Below are 20,472 nucleotides of genomic sequence, written 5' to 3'. Positions count from 1 at the left end.
GTGTGTGTGTGTGTGTGTGTGTGTGTGTGTGTGTGTGTGTGTGTGTGTCTTCTTTAGACTGTGAGCCCTCAGACCCAGGACACTTACAAAGCCAGTAAAGCAGACTGAGGCTGGAGTCTGTGCCCCAGCCACTTGCAGTGACCTTTTTATTTTTCTTCTCTGTAAGGCATGTGATGAACAACTTCCCATTAGAAATTCAGAGCTCAGCAGAGCTCTGCTTTTCTGTTTCATCTCCTAAATTCCTCCTGAAGGACCGCATTCTATGTTTTCGATTGTTCTGTGTTTCTGCTGCACAATGGGGGTGGGCTCTGTCTCAGGGGCTCTTTTTCCTTCTCTCTCTCTCTCTTTTCTTATTTCTCAAGTGATGTTTATGGTGTGCATGCACGTGCACAAATGCTAAGATGCAGATCAGCCAGGCAGACCTAAGGGCAGCCTGGCCATGCATTTGCTTGCCACATTCTTCCATGACTGACTCTCCTGTCCACAGGTATCTCCAGGGAGGGTGGCTGCCATTGAAACAAACTCTAGAGGAGGAGGCAGATAATGCCAAGTAATTAACAGAGTCAGTCAAGTAAAACTGTGCCCAGATCATGATGGAAACCCTGATGCAGCAGGGCAGTGGCAGGGAGAAGAGCCTCGGGGTGGCATGTTCTAGGTACTATAAGCACATATATGTATTTAGAAAGTGGAAGGCACTGGGGCGAGAGGTCAGTGCTACCTGGGGCTGGAGTCTCAGCCACTACAGGTAGACTCACGCTGTAATTCATGCAGGTGGCTCTGAAAGCCAGTGTGGGACACGGTCACCTGAGTGTCTGGTTCCTGGACACTTGGGGAGTATGAGACCTTCTGTGGGTCATGTAGATGGCGGGAGAGGAGACGCTAGTGGCCCATTGTGTAACATCATGCCCCCTGCATTGCCCTCTGGAGACAGCGCCACACAGCATGTGTGGGTCTTCCACTTTCATCTCTTTCCCCCACCCCCGGATCCAACCCCTGACCCCATCCACAGAAGGCTGCATGAAGCCAGTCCTCTAAGACCCATTTCTCATCCTCATGGCTCTCACAGGAACATTGCCAAGGAAGTGCAAGAAGGAGCTGCTGGCGGTGAAGCTGAGGAACCGGCCGAGCAAGCAGGAGCTAGAGGACCGGAACATCTTCCCCAGGAGGACTGATGAGGAGAGACAGGAGATCCGACAGCAGATAGAGATGAAGCTATCCAAGTAAGTGACCAGAGGCAGACCAACGCAGAGGCTTCGTCCTAGCCACTGAGGCTTGCCTCCCGCAGCTCCTCGCAGGGCTCACGGTGGGGGCTCCTTCTGCAGGTGGGGCCACTCACCCTTGGCATTGCATGGGGTCGCCTGTGTGCCTGTGGCTCTGCAGCATCCCTGACCTCTACCTGTCATGCTCCCCAGGACAATCAGAACTTTCTCCAGGTATCACCAAAACACCCATGGTGAACCAGTGGTCTGAATGAGTCAAGAGAGATGTGTGAAGAAGGGAGGGGTCACAGAGGGAGGGTCCAGCTTTGCTAGATCACCGAGTCTTTTGGGAAGTCTTACGTAAGCCGTGCTTACGTAAATGTGTACATACAGTGTCAGACTCTAGGGGTAGAGTGTGCACCACATGCTATCTGCCTCAGGGCGAGAAATACACTGGCAACCTTCCACACTCCATCGCGTTCGGGGTCAGGCCCTCCTCCTGCCTCAGAGTCTGGCTGTGGCCCACAAGAACAAGCAATGGATTCCTACACTCTATGAGGTCCACGAGGTGACAGTTACTAGGCAACCAGGTGGTCTTCATCCTGGGTGAAGACAGACTGTGCCAGGGGTCAGGCCAAAGAGGAACTGCCCCATCTTAGACTACAGAGAGGAGGATTGCAGAACATTTATAGACAGTGGGTCCAGCTATGGGGGGTGGGGCTGTAGCACACTTTGAGAACATAGGACTGCCTGGGTTGGGTCCTAGAGGGTGGGGCTGTGGGTCACCTGCAAACGGAGGGCTACATGGCACCTGCAGGAGTGGAATCATGGAGGGGGGGCTGCCTGTCCCCTGCAAGCATCTTAGCTGCAAAGGCTGGTCTTGGAAGCTGTGGAGCTACTTGGTTTGGGAATGTCTAAGAGGTATGGAAGACAAAGGCTGTAGGACCGGGATTCCCCTTCGCTCACAGAACTGGGAACTAATTTTAGACTCTAGGATGTAATGCAGTAGCTTCTCCGTTTCTTGTCACTACATCTGAAAATGGAAAGAAATCCCAGAATTAGACCCAGAGAGCAGGAGGCTGTGAGTCTGAGGTGCAGGTCAGAGGTGGTTGGATGTGGCTTCTGTTGTCTCCGTGTCTTCCCTGCGGGAACCAGCTAATTAGCCCCTCAGCCTGTGTACCACGGTAGGACTTTCCACATTCTACTGCTGAATAATTCAGCCTCTGGTTGCCATGGCAACACATCATCTACATTATTCCCAGGAGTGTTTGGGGTTTCCATAGTGTTTTATTTTGCCACTTTCACATCTTAAGTTTTTTTTTTTCCTTCTTCTTCTTTGGTGTGCTCTGCGGCTTCTCCTTGCCTCCCACCCATGACATACTCTCTAGGCCTGGTATATGGGTCACAGTGAGATTGAGGTCCCATCTGCAGGAGTGAAGACGTGTGATGCTGCCTGTCCTTTCCCACACAGGGTTTCTGAGTTTGCTCTCCAAGTGCGTGTGGGTGAGTGGGCCGAGTCCTGGTTTCACATAGGGGTGTGTCCTGGGAATACCGTGCAAAGGCCTGTGTGCCCACTGTCCACACCACCCCCAAAGAATGTTAAGAACAAAGACGGCACTGATAGGGCCTCATATTGTAGCATGGGTTGGGCTTGTACTCCAGACGTTCCTGCCTTAGTCTCCCCAGCTGGAGTCCTGAGAGTGTGCCGCTGGAATGCTGGCTTTCACTCTCAAGTGCTGAGCTCATGCTATGAGTACTTTATTGCTCCCCTTTAAGTAGTTCTTGCAACTACACAGTGACTTGGAGGTGCACTCACTTTGGGAGAGGGAGAGAAGTCTTACCAGGATTCTGTGGGAGGAGAAGTGGGTGTAAGAACCAGACTGTCACGAAGTACTCAGCAAGCCTTCTGTGAAGTGGTCTGGACAGTAGCGGTTCTCAGCCAGGACCTCCTGTCCAGAATTCTGGGGGATCTCTATCTTACTCATTGATTGGGGCTGTCTGCTATGGGCTTTAGCCTCATGTGGGGTGTGCTCAGAGCCATGGCCAAAACACCATGCTCAGTGAAAAAATGTCTTCACCGATTGGGGGGGCAGTAGAAGGAATGCAAAGCCGCCCCTCCCCGCAACCACACAGACAGGTTAGAGATGGAGAGATCCTTGGTGAGAATTTCCAGAAATGAGCTTGGCCTCAGAAAGGTAGGTGTAGATGGCACTGCTTCATCTCAGCTGTAGCCAGGGGTCTCCTCCACTTTGTGAAGTGAGGAGACAGTGAGGCTGGTCCCCCTCCCCCTCTTCTTTTAAAGATTCTAGGTGACATAGGAGGAACAAGATCAAATTCCGGACAGGAGGAACTGGCTGAGAACTGCTGCTGTCAAGGCCAGGCATCCTCACTGCTTGTCATAGGCACAAGGTATAGAAGCTGCCAGAGGGCCTCCTTGAGGAGGAGGTAACATGAGCGAACAAACAGTCCTACAGGTGCTAGTAGCCCAAGTGGCTTTCCAGTCCCACAGTGGATCAGCTTTGTCCCTGGATGAGCTGCTTGGTGGTTTGTCTGGGTCAAGACTCTGGACAGGCGCCTTCCAAGTGATGGGTTGTGCAGCCTCTTATTCGGGCTCCCTGGGGGAGGCCTTTGTTCTGGGGCTGAGTGAGAGGCTGATTAAAGCTCAATAGCATCCTTCAGGGGTTGGCACTTAGCGCATTAGCACAGCAGTTAAGCGATCCCCAGCTTCTCTCTGTACACTGTGTTCTGCCGCATCCAGAACAGACTGCCACGGTCGGGCCACAGAGAACTCAGGGTCTCGAGGAAAACAGTGGCAGGCGCTTGCGCCACCGGACAGCCACGTCTCCGCTTGCTCACCTTGAACTCAGCGGCATTTTAGGGGGTTGTGTGGTGTTCTCAAGGTTGGGGTGGAAATTGGGTACTGCTGCCTCACTGAATGATGTGGCAGCCACACTTTCTGCTGAGGCTGCAAAGGAGGCCAGGCACGGTGCAAGCTGTTGGGTCTGTGGACCTAGGGATTTGGAAATGGACAGTCTTCTCTGCTGCTTCTAGTTGCACAAAAGACAGTCCTGCCTGGACTATGGACATTCACTGCCTAGGCAGAGGTCACCCTTAACAAACTTTAGTGGATCATTGCTTCACTTCTCTCTCCCGCCCTGGCCGTAAGAGTGGATGTGAGCCCCATTCACCATGGGCACCCCAAGTCCAGTCTTCTGGTCATCATCCTTGGAGACAGCCAGCTATGGCCATAAGGCAGCTGTTGTAACCCACTGGCTTGTTTGGTTCTGGGCACTCATGGTCTCCATGAAGGCTTGCAGAATTGCCTTGCGGTGGGTACTCTGCGTAGTTCCAGTTTTCACACATGGAAAATGAACACACCACCAAGCCAGGTGGCAACAGGTGACGAGATGTCGGGCTGTTTGTGTTAGCAAGCATGAGCTCAACATTTCGGCCCTCAGCCCCACCCCCTCATGCCCCTGGAAGCAACTAGATGCGCAGAAGAGGGTGTGGGAGCACAAGGTGGTGACTGCCAGGAAGTCCTGGAGGAAACATGAAGCAGGGTTGCTCCAAGGCTCAGCAGTGTTGTGGCAGCCCGTGGGCTTTAGCCACTCACCTCTTCACGGCCAGCCCAGTGCTGGGTCCACGATTACATGACAAGGAATGTTGGTGGGTAATTGTTCCTCTGATACTTTCTGGTCCTTATATCTGGCTCCCAGGGGAAGAATATTAAGTTTAGGTCTCCAGACCTTCCTTCCATCTTCTGAGAGAGAGAGAGAGAGAGAGAGAGAGAGAAAGAGAGAGACTGAGAGAGTTTCTGAGTGTGCATGCGCATGGAGGAGCATGGCCTCAGTGCAAGTGTGAAGGGTTGAGGACACCCTCAGGAGTTATTCCTCGCCTTGTTGGACACAGGTCTCCTGTTGTTGGCCGTTGTTTACAGCAGGCTAGCTGGCCTGTGAACTCTCAGTGCTTCTCCTGTCTCTGACCCCAATCTCACTGCACTTAGGTGCACACGGCTGCCTCTGTGTGGGTTCTGAGGCCCGGACCTCAGGTGCATGCCTGGGCAGCAGGTGTTTTACTCATTGAGCACATCCCCAGGATTTTAACAGGCCCCACCCCCACCCTCCAGTGTTGATGTTACTTTACAGTGCTGTGACCCACTTCAGACCCCTGAGAGACGAGCCTCCGAGCTTCAGGATCAGAGTGACCTGTGCTTCTGCTTAGCCTGTTGCTCTGTTAAGGGTAATGCACGTTTTATAATTAGTTTGCTAACCTTTCTTGCTTTGTCCACAAACAGGCTCCAGGCAGAGAGCACAGCTGCCTGTGGCAGAGGGTTGTGCCGTGTTAAGTGTGCGCTGCGGTTGAGCACAGACTCTTCTTGCCTCGTTATATCGTTATGAACACAGTTTTACATGGAGTTTCAAAGTCTGTTTTTATATGTAAGCATTTCGGAAGTGCCTGGTACGTTTTTATAGGGGCTGTGTCAGGGTACTGGGCACTGTTGTCTCGTCTTCTCTGGGCCAAGGCTTTCCTGTCATGGCCCCGCCTTGGGTGTCCATTGGTGACAGGGACGTGGCATATTTGGATTGGATAGAAATGTGAATGTGTTTTTTTCTCCCAGCATGAGTTGACTGTTGGCCTCAAGAACCTCATAGTTTAGACAAGGCTACCACGATTGTTTGGGGACATAACTGAGGCTTATATTTTTTTTTCTTTTTATGAATTGTTTATATAAACGTAAAAAGGTTTTAAAACGGTAATGCTAAATATTGAAAATATTTAAAACAAAACTGTGGCATGTTTTTAAAAAGGGGAGGGGGAAAGGATAAATGAAAAGAATCAGACACAAATAGGAACTAATTGCCTGATGCTACGATGGACCCCAAGAGTTCATGGATGATGGGTGGTGGCTGGTTTCCTAAAGGCATGTGTGGAAGAGTCACCCTGATAACTGAGAACACAAACATTATATAACGATAAAGAGATTCTCCTGCCCAGTTTATAAGACACTTACATAATAGATCCTTAAATTTAATGTTTGAGCAGTACTGTGTGAACATAGAAATTATAAAGGATTAAATAACAGAACCCAGCTGAGCCAAGCTGCAGACTGCCCTCACTCACCACTGAGCTGTGTGGCAGTCAGTCCATGGTGAACAGAGCCAGGACAGTCGTGTTAACATATGTGAACTCACCTGCACCCCAGATGCTGAGAGCAGCTAAGCTGGAGACACTGTGGGAGAGAGAGGTGTTTGTGGTCTCATCCTGAGACTCCAAGTAGACATGAAGGAATGCTGATCACAGACTCAGTAACCCTGAGATTGCCCCATGGGCTCTGGCCGCTCTACCCTTCACATGGCTAGCCCAGGAGTGTCTCTGAGCCTTTCTGGGTTCTTGGCTTGTACTAAGGTCAACATGAGGTAGTACCAGCTGTGGCTTCTGCTGGTAGATGCATTCCCAGAGCCAGCCTATAAGGTTGGTGCCTTCTTAGCCCTGAGCTGAGGCAGTGGGTGGAGATGGGAGTGGTGGGGGGGGCCCAAAGTCTGGGCTTGACGAGAGAAGAGTCAAGTCAAGTTGTCCTGGGATCCTCTGGGTCCCCTGTCTCACTGCAGCGTGGACACCACCCATACCTGTTCCCATGTTGCTTCCTCGAGGGTGACATGGGCATTGCACATACATAGCGTATGTAGCCCAGGCATACGCTAGCTTCTCATTTGACCTCTCCAATGCTCAGTCTATGGTTCAAGGCCCCAGGAGAATAAAACATTACTGGGAGGTGGCCTCACACCCCACAACTGTGCTTACACTCTATAGAAGCAGGACATGGGGTAACATGTTGGGCTCAGTGCCTTCGCCTCAGTGCACATTAAGACCTAGGGACAGAACACGCTGGAGACAGCCTCCCCCAGGTGCATGTGACATGATGTACTGCCTGTACCAGGCAGAACGGGGGAGGATCCGGGTCCTGTCAGTGTCGTGATGCCGCTGGTGTTTTGTAGCCAGTCCTGTGTCCGAAGCAGTCATCTCACGGGCTGCCATGCAGCCGTGGCCTTCAGCTCTGACCATGGTGTAACCACCCTTCATGCTCTGTAGAGGAAGAAGGGAGCAGAGATCACGTTCACAGCTTCTCAGTAAGATCTCTGACCCCACTGCCCAGCTCCCAACCACTGAGCAGCCGCCGATGCTGCAGCTTCAGGCGCCCTGCGCCCACCCATGTCCAGCCCGCTAATGATGTCCTGTGTCTAAAGTCCGTAGCCTGGGTCCAGGCTGTGTCAGTGAGATTGGTGACAGCTCACCCTTGCTCACTAGTTAGTCCACCCGTGCCTGCAAATCTAGGACTCTGCTGTCAGTGCCGCATGGTGTGCTACGTTGCACTTAATAATGTCTCAACTCCCTACAACACTGTTTGGGCGCTTCAGTGAGGGATGAGTGCAAATCACAGGTGACGGCCTTGCAATAGGGCCTTACTGTGCCGCTGCCCAATGCCACCCCAAACGGTCCCTCCAGGAGGCTGGCACATGTTGCTTACACTCACAGAGAAGGTGCAGGTGCAGGAGAAGGGGCCCAGGTTGCCCAGCCGTTTCCAAACGCCCTTGCACGTGAATACCCGTCATGGTGTACGCCCAACTACGGACAGTTCAGGTTCGGTCAGTGTGCAGCTGATGGTTTCGGGGGCTGCACACTGTGTGAGTAGCCGTGCTCCCAGAGCGATCGGCAAGTCACGGTGTATAACAAAACAGACGGACCAGCTGCCTGCAGGAAGCCAAAGGGGTAAATATGAACCCCCAGGAAGAGCGGCAGCACGCGGCAGGGACAGGTGTGCTGCTCAAGCCAGATGTTAATGAGCAGGAAGCTGTATGGTCAAGCGATAGACTGAGGGTATAGTGGGAGGGTAAAGATGTAGCCACCCAGGGGCATGGAAGCCTGTGCCTGTGCCTGTGCTCCAGGGTGGCCACACTCTCACTGCTGAGAGCGCCCCATACGTGACCGCTTACTGGGGATCCAGGTGCACACACGCTGCTTCTGGTCAGCTTAATGTTACTGCCCCAGGGAGACTTTTTGACTGCCCCTCCACACCCCAGTTGACACGACCCAACTCTGTCTGTCTTCATCACTTTGTCTCAGCTCCCTGCAACATCTCAGTCTGGGCCGGCAAGCCGGATTCTGCTTGCTGTGTCTAGCGGCGGGGACTTGGTGCTCCACATGGGTACTCCTAGATGGTGCATCGTTGTGAGAAAAGGTCTGAGAAGCGTGGCAGGTGACCCAAAGGGTCCTCACAGACCCTGCTACTGGGAAGTGTTTGTTTGTTTGTGTGTATGTGTGCTTGCGTGTGTGCCTGTGTGCACGTCCTGTCTCCCTCTCTCCTGCTCCCTCCGTCCTCAACAGTTGTCTGCTCATGTGTAACCCTTGGGGCCTTATGGATGCTTTTAAGTTTTACAAGTTTCCTGAGACTTAGGAGCCTCCCTCTCGGGCGGGGGTGGAGGGGCGGTTCAGATCAGAGGCCATAGCTACACAGTGAGAGCTCAGAGCTAAGGGAAGCAGTGGTGAGATGATCTTTCAGCCTGGGGCCGTAATGTGGCCTGTGCCAGAGCGGAATGTAGGAAAGAGGAGGGGAGGGGTGCTTGGGGAAGGTTACATAAGGGACAGGAAACCTCAGGTCTGCGGGGGGGGGGGGGCTCTGGCATTTGGCACAGCTAGGAGTGCTCTGTCTAAGCAAAATGAAGCCATGAAGGAGACCGAGATCAGGGCACCCCAGGCCAGCCTGGCCTTTTGTTAGATTTCTCATTTTCTCCCACGGCTGGTGGTCTGACTTCCCACCCCAGCATCTTCACTCTGGTGTTACATCATTACCCTGATGATGGACAGTGTGTGATGGCGGTCCATGTTCCTGCAGAAACTAAGAGCAGCTCCGTGGTGGTCAGCGTACTAAACCCGTCTGTCTCCCGGAAACCATGGCATTTGGCATTATTTTTTTTTTAAAATAATACAGTCACAGGAAATGCGTGTTTCTTTGTCTTGTAAGCCTGCAGGGTCCTATCAGGAGCTTTCCGGAGAGAGTAGAGAATTAGGTTTGCCACATGAGAAGCCAAGTGCTTGTGTTTGGATAAAGTAGGGCATGATGGGTGGCTGAGATGTCCTTTGGGGGTGGGAATGGGGCTAGGGACTGAGTTCTTCAGGGTCAAAGGCCCAGGGCTCACAAGCTTGGCCTGACAGTGTGCCAAAGGGTTCTTTAGGATCCTTGTTACTGCTCAGGCTTTAGCAGGAAAGGCATGGTGTCTTCAACATGGACCCCAGCATGCAAGGCACTCTTTGGAGGGTGCACACGACCTCTTGATACATGGAAGTATCCATCCCCTCGGACTTTGAATTTTCCAGTAGGATGGAAGCAGCTGAGGGACTTTAAGACAGTGAACGAGTGAACCAATAAAGAACTCATTACTCTCCAAGTAGCTTTTGGACAAACAGATAACTTAACAACTGGGCACCATCAGTAGGAAGAAGAGACTATGGTAAGGCAGGAAGAGGTGCTCTCAAAGGTCGGCAGTGGCCCCAAAGCTGCAAGCTGCACTTTCATTTCACAGCTTTGGGCTTGGGAATCTCCTAGGAGCCGCATGCATCTTGAGGGGGGCAGATATTTCCTAGCCTCAAGGAACTTCACCTCTCTTAAGCTCTACATGGCCAGTGTACTCGGTTTGTACCAAGGACAAGATGTACATTATGGCCTTCAGTTCCCACATGATGGGCCTCATGATCCTGGCTGTATGTGGGAACCTGAGAAAGATTGCTTCTAGCCAGTAAGCAGCTGGGTACTGACAAGAGCTGAACCTAGTATTTATGGAGTTTCTTACCTTTAAGCATCTTTTGGACTTGGCCCATTCCTATTCTCAGGCTTATATGCTTTCCATGCAGGCATTGTCTAGCTTATATGATTCCCATGTGTGAAGTGAAAGAAAGACCTTTCTCAGTGCTTAATCTTCAGAGCCTGGAACAACACTGACTCCCAGCTGAGCCCTTCCCAATGGTTGGGTGGGATAGGTGTATTCCTGGGAAATGAGATCAAAAGATGAGCTGGCTAATTGGGTGATACCTGGATGGAAAAGTGGTGGAAAGGATGGGTTTCTCTGTGTAGTCTTAGCTGTCCGGAACTCCCTTTGTAGACCAGGCTGGACTTGACCTCACAGAGATCAGCCTGCCTCTGCCTCCTCGAACACTGGGATTCCAGGCATTTTTACATAAGCTGAAAAATAAAAATATGGAATATCCTTCATTTAAATGTTGAGATTCTGTCTGGCTTTTCAAAGGCAAAATGTAGCCACCACAGCACATTTGTGGACCGTACTTGGCCTGGGATCACCCATTTTATCCACGGAAATTGTGTGTGTTTGTATGTTTATTTACATCTGCTAATGTTACGTTCACATGCATGCGTGTAATACATTTGACCATATTCACATTCATCTTGCTCTCTGGCTACACCCGCTTGCTGTTTCCCTCCTCTGTTTCTGAGTTTTCTAATTTTATTTTATAAGACGAGGTCTCATTTAGCCCATGCTAGCCTCAAGTTCACTGAGGATGACCTTGAACTTCTGATCCTCCCACCTGTACCTCCTCTGAGCTGGGCTGGTAGGTGTGAGTCACTGTGCCCTGCTTGAGTTTATGTTTTGAGCAGCATGTTTTTGTCTGTGAAAGTGAGCACCTGCTAGGCAAATGCTGGAACGTGGCTGACTCAGGGTGTGACCTGACCTGCTCCACACTTCCTGTCTCCACTTTGTCCCCTGACAGGGCGAGAGCACAGTGTGACTATCTCTCCTTCTCCCCATCCCACTCTGTTTGCTGGGAGTCTCAGTATGGGGCTGGGGAGTGGGGTTCAGGCAACAAAAGTAGATCAAGGACAAGGTTCCACAGGAGGCAGCCACTTGCCTCCCTGTAAGGTGGGTCAGGCTGTGGGCAGGATTCAGGGAGACTCCTGTGGAAGAAAACAATGATCTAGAGAGGACACCCCTGCACAATGGTGTGGTTGGGAAGCTGGTGTCAGTCATGTACCACCCATGGAAGGGCCCTGTTCAGTGCCATCTTTTTTGTACATTGAAATGCAGGAGGGATGCCTGGCTGACCTTTGATCCCAGGAGATCGTGAGCATGGTTTCTGGGGCCTCCAGTTGTTGATCAGCAAACTGAGCTCAGGTCTGTTTCAGTCTGGTGTTCCGTCATGGCCCCCTTGTCCTTGGCTTCTTCTTCTGTTCCACCTCTGTGGCCATCACCACTCCTCTCCAAGGTCCAGCAGGCAGGTCCAGCTTTCTGATGCTATGATGCAGTCTACACAGTTCATGATCAGGAACTGTGTAATTGAGTTACACCCGTCTCCTCAAAACCCCCCAAAACTCTATAGTGCTTTGTTGCAAAAAGGCAAGGGGAGGATTGTGTGTGTGTGTGTGTGTGTGTGTGTGTGTGTGTGTATGCATGTATGTGTGCATGTATGTATGCTTATGTGTCTATGTGTGCATGTGTGTGTGTGCACATGTGTTTGTACATGTTAGTGTGTGCATATGTGTATGCAGGAGAAAATCAGGCAGCAGTCTGGAAGGAAGAGGATCAGCCGTGCAGGCTAGGCAGGCAAGACCAGCCCAGGTCAGAAGAACAGTGACTGAGGTGGGAGAGGTCTAACCTGTTCTGCTCTGGATGGAGGAAGCCGAGCAAAGAATAACTCGCTCAGAGGGTTTAGCTGGAATGCACGCCTAGAACAGATGCAAAGCTTTGCTCCTCTGAGCAGGAGAGACAGTATGCAGAGACAGGGGGAGGCCCCGTCTAAACACGGAGCTCAGGAGTTAGAGCCTGAGGTAGAGTTAGAGAGCCTCAGAGCCCTGGTTCAGTGTCTTTGTCCCCTGAGTACTGCAGAAAGTCACCTGCTGCTTCCCCCTCCCCCTGCTTGGGAATCTAGAGGATGGCACAGTGTGTCTGGTGTGTAAAGCTACAGAACATCACCAGCTGCCATTCATATGGCCAAAGCCTGATTTCCAAGCCCAAGGGGCAGCTGACAGGAGTTTGGAGGTCACCTGCCTTCCTGGACAGAGTGAACCCTGATAGGGCCACTGAGCTTGCTGGAGCTGGGCTGGTGGGTATGTGGCTCCCACCCCAGGTACCTGCTGGCATTGAATGTTGACAAAATCCCGCCCTCTTGGGCCTTGGGGCTCAACACTGCATGGGTGCCCACTGTGATCATAATGGCTATGCCCTCACGCTGACATTTGCTGCAGCCATGTGTGCCTTCTCCTTCTGATTTCACTCTAACCTCAGGTGTAAGTGCTATCATTAAGTGTTTACAGCCAAGGAAACAGAGGCTCAGAGAGCAATGGCTCATGGCTGGTGTTCATTTGGCTCAGGGCTGACCCATGTTTGGAGCCACCCTGTTCTGTGGAATCTTTGAAGATAGATAATCAGGACTGGCATGGGTATTCCAAAGGCACCAAGGATTGGCTGTTCTTTCACCTCATGCTAGCATCCTAGTGTTCGATGCTTCCTGGTCCAAGATGGCTACTGAAATGCCAGACATTGCGCTCAAGTGCTGAAGGAGCATTCATGTTAGTGGAGACAGCTCTTCCCTGGGATCCGCCCCCACCATGTGCACCCTTGCCTTGTACCTTGGGGTCAGAACTTCCCAGTTGTACTTAATGGGAAGGATAGTGCCTGAGTATAATCAATCTTATGAAATCACCTGAGAGAAGAGGCTGGTGGGAAGCTGGAGTTTTCTTGTCCTTCAGGTTCTCCAATTTTGTAATGGGAGTAGACGGGAGGAGGCAAGGAGGAAGGAAGGACAGATGGATAGATGAGTGACTGGGAAACAGCCTGTCCATTAGGGAGATACTGCTTTTCTATGTCCTGGTTTGCCTGTGTATGGCCCTGTGGTTTAGAGATATTCATCTGGGTTTTTATAAATGGCTTCTGATTTTTATGTGCTGCCCAGAGTGTGAGCTGGGCATCTGGGAGGGAGAAGGGGAGGAAACCCTGAGGGCCCTGGGCCCCTGGAGCAGTGGTGGCCCACCTCCTTTGAGATATTCCTTCCCCATTACCTCTGCCATTCGGTTCTGCCACAGAGACTTCCTGAGTGCTCTTGTGTGACCCTCGATGCCACACATGGCTGCAGGGTGGAGTCCCCTCCTTGGCTCCAAGCCCTGGAGTTCTTAGGACATGAAATCACACACGCCTGTCCCTGCATCACATATGTTGCTCCTCCGTGCATCCAGAAGTGCTTCGGTTCCCAGTGTCCGAGGGAGCTTCCGGTGGAGACAGCCTTGATGCCTCTTTTACAAGAGGCGGGAGAGAGCGGACAGCCAGAGCACTCTGCACAGATCCCCCAGGTGTTCGAAACAGCTGGTCCTTATGCTCACCCCAGGTTCTGGCTCTGGAATGTTCCATTTGGCTTTCATAGAAATGGCATGTTCCTTTTCAACCCGGAGTAAGTCAGGAAGTCAGTGTACAGAAAGCTTAATTAGATTACCTAATTCCTGTAATAGGCACATCTGGTACCACGGGGCTGGGAACAGTAGCTGCCACTTGTGGATGGTGGGAACAGAGCTGTGGGATCATGAGATACGTGTTCAGGTCTGGACCTGGGAGAGAACAGACCCGGAGCACAGCTTGGCCTCTCGGGCATGTCTGCAGCTGTGTACATGAGTGGACTCCCTCCTCCTCACGTCTGTTGGAGGCCTTTGCTTCTTTGAGTCTGGCCCACTGGGAGTTCCGCACTGAGCTCAGTCTGCTTCCCATTGAGGTAGCTGCTGTGGGCTGGATTGCAGCTACCAGATCCTGCCCCTTGGAGCTTTGAGCCTTTGGTTGGGTGACTGGGGATGATCCTCTTGTCAGGTTGAGATGTCTGACTTGTTCAGGTGTGACCAACAGAGAGACAAGATAGGCAGGAAGTTGGCCAGGCCAAGAGCAAAGGGATGGAAGAGGAGCCAGAAGAGGGGTGGAGGTGGAGCGGGGAGGGGCAGGCCAGGCAGGGCTGGAGTGTAGCTCCTGGGAGGGCTTTCTGCCAGCCAGGTGCATGTGCACCTGGCCTCCTTCTAGGGTTCCTGCCAGAGTGGGTAAGCGTGCTCTTCAGGGGTTCCAAAGGTTAGGCTGGAGTGGGTGAGCACAGTTACTCCTTTGGTGACTCTGGGCTTCTGTGAGACCAGTGTTTGCTCTTTCTGGCTAGACTCAGCCTTGTCTGGGGCCAGAGGGCCAAGCAGGGTGAGAGGTATCCGGCCAGGTATGGGCTTCCCTTTGCCCTCTGAATTTCTCCCTCAGCAGCACCTTGCTGACCAGCTTGAGGCATGTCTGTGCCTTGTTCTGCCCCTTGCACGGGGAGGGGAAAGGCTCATGCATGTCCCACGCACCTTCTAGGGAGGCATCTGTCCTGTCTTTGTGCCTAGTGGAGGTGCTGCCTTGGCATCTACCCCTGCTTACACTCCTGCTTGCTCTATCCTGCCCCCTCTTTCGGCCGCATTTGCCCCTGGCTTTCCTCCACACAGTACATCCCTCCCTTTAGAATCAGTACCTGTCAAATGGCATTTAGAATAATTTTCTCTTCTTCCCTGAGAGGAAATACCTCTCCACAGGCAGATTACAGGTTAGGTCCCATGGGTGGGCGAGCTGTCCTTCCTCTCCATGTGCCCCAGTCCCAGGTCCTTTTTCTGTCTCAAGGCATCTCCTGAGGACCTGACAGTCTCCTCCATGGAGTCTCCTCCAGTGCTCCTTTGAGGTACATTTTTTTCTGGGTACTTGTATCCATTTCAGTGTTATCCACATCATTGGGAGAAGGGCAGGAAAGGCCCCATGGTTAAGGCCAGGTTGCTGCCTCTCAGGTAGCCTGGGACTCACCTAGAGAGGCAGGTGCTCTTGCCTGTTGGCCCCTGCCCGAGTTCCAGAACCGTCCCAGTCCTAGTTCCTCAGAGGCTCTGGCTCCTGTTGCACGGGGTTAAGGCAGGGTGTTACCTGGACTTTTGTAGGCATCCTGGAAACATCCTTTTCTCACACAGGATGGGTGGGGACAGTTCCAAGCCTCACAGTGGGTACCAGGCCCAACACAAGCTTCCACTCCTCACTGTAGATACAGAGAGGTTCCACTGACAGAGATGCATAGCAGCCATTGACAGTGCAGCCATCCCTGGGGCCTCTGGGGATTCTGGGAATAAGGTCATGGAAGGTCAACGGTAGGATCTCCTCCAGTGATTCTGTCCTGACCTCAGAAGGAAGTGTCCTGAAACTTAATGGCCAGCCCCTGAGCAGTGAAGACCTTACCTCCTTCCACTTGACTTTGAATGTTCCCTCATGCTCCCAAGAATGTGGGCTATAGCACATGGACAAGCAGTCACGAAGCCTCTTGCTGGAATGGAGTGCAGACTGCTTCCTGGAAGGCAAAGGCTCTGGAACCAGAGGGAAGACAGAGTCGTGTTCTGTCCAGAGCCTTACCAAGAATCTTCCCTGTGTTTTAAGAAGCATCTTCTCGTGACGTGATGGCATTCCTCGGAGCCTGGTGCATTAGCGGCTGATATCATCTTGGTGACTGTGTAGGTGTGGCAATGCGGTTCTCCCCCTGTCTCCTAATGAGGTCGTGTCTGAGCTCCTGCATGAAATGTATGCCATTTTATTGAAACTTAATTTCCCTTTTCTTCTCTCATTCTTAACAGAACATAACATCAATTGTGTGTGTGCGCGCGCGCGTGCGTGCATGTGTGTGGAGGAAGAGGTTTACGGTGTCTTCCTCAGTGGCATGAGATGCTGTGATCTACTTTTTTATGTGAGTGCTGGAGATCAGAACTCAGGTCCACATGCTTCCATGGCAAGAACCTTACCCACTGAGCTATCTCTATAGCCCTTGCTATGTTTTAAAGTAAATGTGATTAGAGGCAAAGCTGGGTGGTGGTGTGTGTTCTGCAAAGGGATGTTGGTCTAGGAGAGCTGGGAACTCTGAGTTGAGAAGGGCATCTTGGCTTCAGGAGCCCATTTGAAGCCATTGCTTGTTAATGTTTGATGCACAGAGCAGTAGCAGAAAGTGGTGAGGGAATCGCCATGGACTGCCCAGCCTTGCTGAGGACAGATGGACTGAGTTCATCATGGGATTTCATGGATGCAGCCTATGGTGGGGCTGGGAGGGAAGGAACCTCGGGGTAACAGGATGGTGGCTTGGATATAGTGATCCTGGGCAAGTGTAACAGATGTGGAGACCCCTGAGGTACTGGTAGTGAGTACAGTTAGATATAGAATGTTGCTGGGTGAAAACCAGTTCTAAGATGGGCAGTGGGCACTGAACAAGCCAGAGGTATCAGGATGGCTTTGGGCATGAAAATGGAGGCCCTGGGTTCATACCCATCCCCTGGTGTTAGGGCTGGCAGCTGCTGTGACAGCTGTGTGTGTCTGTGTGTGTGTGTGTGTGTGTGTGTGTGTGTGTGTGTGTTAGCAGCTGACATCTCCCTGTGTGAGCCTTTGGTGAGTGAAGAATCCACTCATCAGAAGTATGTGATCTCAGTGTGGGCACACTCCTTGTAAGTCTGGAACAGCCTGGGGCTTCTGTGTGGTGCTCAGTCCTGGTCTCCTCATGGACGCTTGCTCTCGTCATGTGGGGAGGACAGCACTCTACCCTGGACGCCCATTCTCTGGTGTCCTTTCATCAGTACTTTGTGACTCAGGGTCCACGCATCGTCGCCTGCCTGCTTTGAGAAAAAGAACTTGCCACTTGCCCGGCTCTGGATCTGAATGGTGGTGTTGGCACCCCCTCACTGGGGAATCCCAGCTTCATAGTGACTCAGGGCTAGCTGTGGGGCAGGATCACCTCCCCAAAAATAGCCTCGGGATCCGTGGGTAGAACGCCGCCTGCTCTCCAGCTGCACCCTGTCTCTGGGAGGCATCTGCCGCTTCTAGAAGGAATCTCTCAGTGTTGGCCCAACACTTAGTTGGCCTGGTAAGAAACCTTGAGCGGAGGCTATGTGAGGATGACACTGAAATGTGTAGCTGCATGGGTCAATACTTGTGGAGCTGGAATTGTGTGTCCCTTCTTAAGCCAGACCCGCTGTGCCTCGGGCTGCTTGCAATTTCCTGTGGACCTGCAGTCATCTATCCAGGAACAGATGCCAAGGGTAGCTATGACCATGTGCCAAGGAGGCTGTGGAGACTGCTGCCCTCTGAGGACCTGTTGCGTGCTGCCTCGTGCTCCTGTGTCTCAGTGGGTCCTGATGGGGGACCCAGGACATAGATGTAGCATTCGGCCACTGCTCAGAAGGAAAAGCAAACATCAGGGGGAATAGGTGCCTTATCAGTATCACAGGGCTAGAGTCGGATTTCAAACGCATTTGCTCCTGTCTCTGCCTCAAATCTAGGCCCTTCTCATAGAGGAGGAAGGGTGAGAGTGATGGAAGCTGCAGGTTTCTGTGAGCAGTGGACACCTGGAGAACTTAGAGCTAACATGAAGGGAGGCCAGTATGTGAATTAGAATTATGGGGTAGACTAAGGCTTGAACCCAGGGACCTGGAGAAGGTATCACAGGGGAACCACGTGGGGAGGAGGGACAAGTAGGAGCATGGCTGCAGCAGGAAGAGATGGCAGGCACATGCGTGATGAGAGCATGGCCCTTCTCTGGTTCCTCCTGATACCAGAAGCACCCTGATGTCAGAAGCAGCGAGGCTCAGAGGTCAGGGCTCCTCCAGGGTCGGCTGTGCCAGGATCTGAAGCCAAGCCTCATGGCCAGGCCTGAGCACACAGTAGGAAGACTCCATGCCATACAGTCATCTTAGAGACTTACTCTGTTTTCATATGAAGGTTCCTGCCATTCTTACATAGTTGGTAGAAAGATGTTTACAAGTAATGACATGGAATGTGCTATAGTAAGAAAAGCACCAAGATCTCTTTGCCCACAAAACCTGATTTCTTGCTTTTTGGGTTGGTGGTATGGATGTCTTGGGATGGTTTTTGCGGGCAGGCACTGGCTTTTGTGAGTGTGGTACACTGAGATGTTGTCCACTGGCCAACCTGGGGTTCTTGGGTTACGAGCTGTCATCTTAAACACTTTGTGTGTGTGTGTGTGTATGTGTGTGTGTGTGTGTGTGTGTGTGTGTGTGTGGTAAAGAGAGCATTCATAATCTTCTTTCATAGTGATTTTGAATTATACATGATATACACAAAGGATATTGTTCACTATTTTCATCCTCTGAGGGACAGGGCACCAGTGTTGGTTCTTTCACTATGGCTGTGACTCTGTCCCCAGACACCAATCACTCCTATCTCCACCTTGTAGTTCTGTGACCTCAGGTGTTGTAGTTCACATACACGTGAAACACAGGGTATTTCTGTATCTGCCTTAACTAAACGTAAGAATCTCCAGGTCCTGCCATGTTGCCAGAAATTACTTGATTTTTATTTCTTCAAGGTGAACAGTATTTATTTATGTACATATTTATTTCAAATTTTCTTTTTAATGTGTGTTTGCATGTTCATGCATGTGCGGGTCAGAGGACAACTCGGATGTCATGCTTAGAAATACCATTCATCCCTTTGCTTGGAGTTCACCGAATATTCTAGGGACCCACCTGTCGCTGCCTCCCCAGGGCTGGGGTCACAGGCATGCATTGACCACACCTTCCTTTTTACCTGGGTGCCAGGGATTAAGTCCACAACCTCGTGGGTGCAGCCAGCACTCTACTGACCGGACCTGACAGAAGCCCACCTGTTCTCACTCGTATCAAAGGATTCCACGCGAGATTCCACATCTTGACTCTCGTGGGCAGTGCTCTTCCCAGGTGTCCTCCCCACAGGAGCTCTGCAGCCTCAGTCCATGGGAGCATGGACGTGGGATTGGAAGTGGCAGCCAGGCTGTGCTTCCTTGGCAGCTTCCCCCATCACTTGCTCTATTAGAGCCAGCTGTTCCTCTCCAGTGCAGTTAAGCACAGTCTCACCCAAATCAAGGCCCTCCTCTGGGACAGCCCTTGGTCTTAGTCCCAGCATCCCACTAAATGTGAACAGGGCCACTGGCCAGGCCATCTGGAGAGCCTGTGGCAGCATTTCTCTCTGGCTTAGTCTGGGGGTTCACCTGGTGAGTGCAAGAGCGCCTTAGAGGATTGCACAAGGCAGGCAAGCTTATCCGTCATGTGGCCTTTGTGTTGTTTAAAGTGTGCATTAATGATGGAATCCGGGGGACGTTGGTAAGAAGGAGAAAAGTTAAGTCCTTTCCCGGTCCCTCAGATAACCTGTGGATCTGTGTCCATGGAGACTCAAGCCATCTACCCAGATTACCTTGTAGCTCCCCTTTTGTGCTCCTTCTGCAATGACAGGAGCCACCTCACGCTGCCATCTCTAGGGAACTCACAGGACAGTGGAAGGGTACCCTGGGAGAGGACAGTGGCTCTCAGCGGATGCCCTGTAGGGTCCAAGACTGAAGGTGAGCAGAAAGGCAGCATCTAGGCTACAGGTATCTGTGTGAGAAGGAGCAGACAAGCCAGCGCCTGGGTGCTTGGGAGCTGGGGTAAGGCAGCGGGGAGGAATGCCAGGGTGAGCTCCACACTTGTCTTCTGCCCTGCAGGCATGGAAATGCCACTGGTGTGTGTGTGTGTGTGTGTGTGTGTGTGTGTGTGTGTGTGTGTATGTGTATGTGTGTGGGGTGTGTGTGTGTGTGTGTGTGTGTGTGTGTGTGTGTGTGTGCTGTGTGTTGACTATGTGTGTATGAGAGTTAGAGAAGGGGAGTGATGGAGGCAGGAGGATGGAAGAGAGTCTTGAGTGCCTTAGTGGGGAGGGCATGTCTGATGGAGGAAAGTATTAAGCGTCTGAGGGAGAGGTTGGAAGTCTCTGATGAAGGTTATGGCTAAGGGAGGCATTCCAAGCGTCGGATGCAGTAGCCCTTCCTAAGGATCTAGGCCCACAGTGGGGCTGCCAGCATAGTGGAGACCTGGGCTCTACACAGTGGGAGATAGTAGCCATGATGCTAATGTCCACTCCCTGCCTTCAGTCTGTGCTGATCATCTTAGCCCTGTAAGTTGCTGGGGCAGGGGTTCACACAGCACAGGCCCCGGCCGGGGCGAACATGGACCCTGATAGCTAATGGCCAGAGACAGAGCTGAGACTGCTCTTCAGAAGCTGGTATCCTGACCCCAGGTGCTGACCCAGCAGAGCAGAAGCTAGCCAGCCTTCCGCAGACAGGAATGTGGAGGTGCAGGGACCCCTTTCCCTTCAGTACTTACCTGGGCATCCCACCCACTGTACGTTGGCTTCCTCTGCCTCTATACTCCAATCTACCATCTCCCTCTTCCTTCCTG

At 52.0% G+C, this 20,472-nt stretch overlaps 1 protein-coding gene across 4 annotated transcripts in view; it reads left to right on the top strand.

The window, feature by feature from the left end:
- Phactr3 (phosphatase and actin regulator 3) overlaps positions 1 to 20,472 on the top strand; it is a 210,951-nt gene that overhangs the window by 178,323 nt on the left and 12,156 nt on the right. For all 4 annotated transcript variants that reach the window (XM_055596275.1, XM_055596274.1, XM_055596277.1 and 1 more), the window contains exon 8: positions 1,067 to 1,220. In XM_055596275.1, the coding sequence (XP_055452250.1) occupies positions 1,067 to 1,220 (154 nt within the window). The remainder of the gene's footprint in view (positions 1 to 1,066; positions 1,221 to 20,472) is intronic.

Source organism: Psammomys obesus, unplaced genomic scaffold (genome assembly GCF_907164565.1).
Source record: "Psammomys obesus unplaced genomic scaffold, mPsaObe1.curated_primary_1811, whole genome shotgun sequence".
Taxonomy (NCBI): Eukaryota; Metazoa; Chordata; class Mammalia; order Rodentia; family Muridae; genus Psammomys; species Psammomys obesus.
Note: the sequence above shows the minus strand (reverse complement) of the source record. Positions and strands in the feature narration are given on the sequence as shown.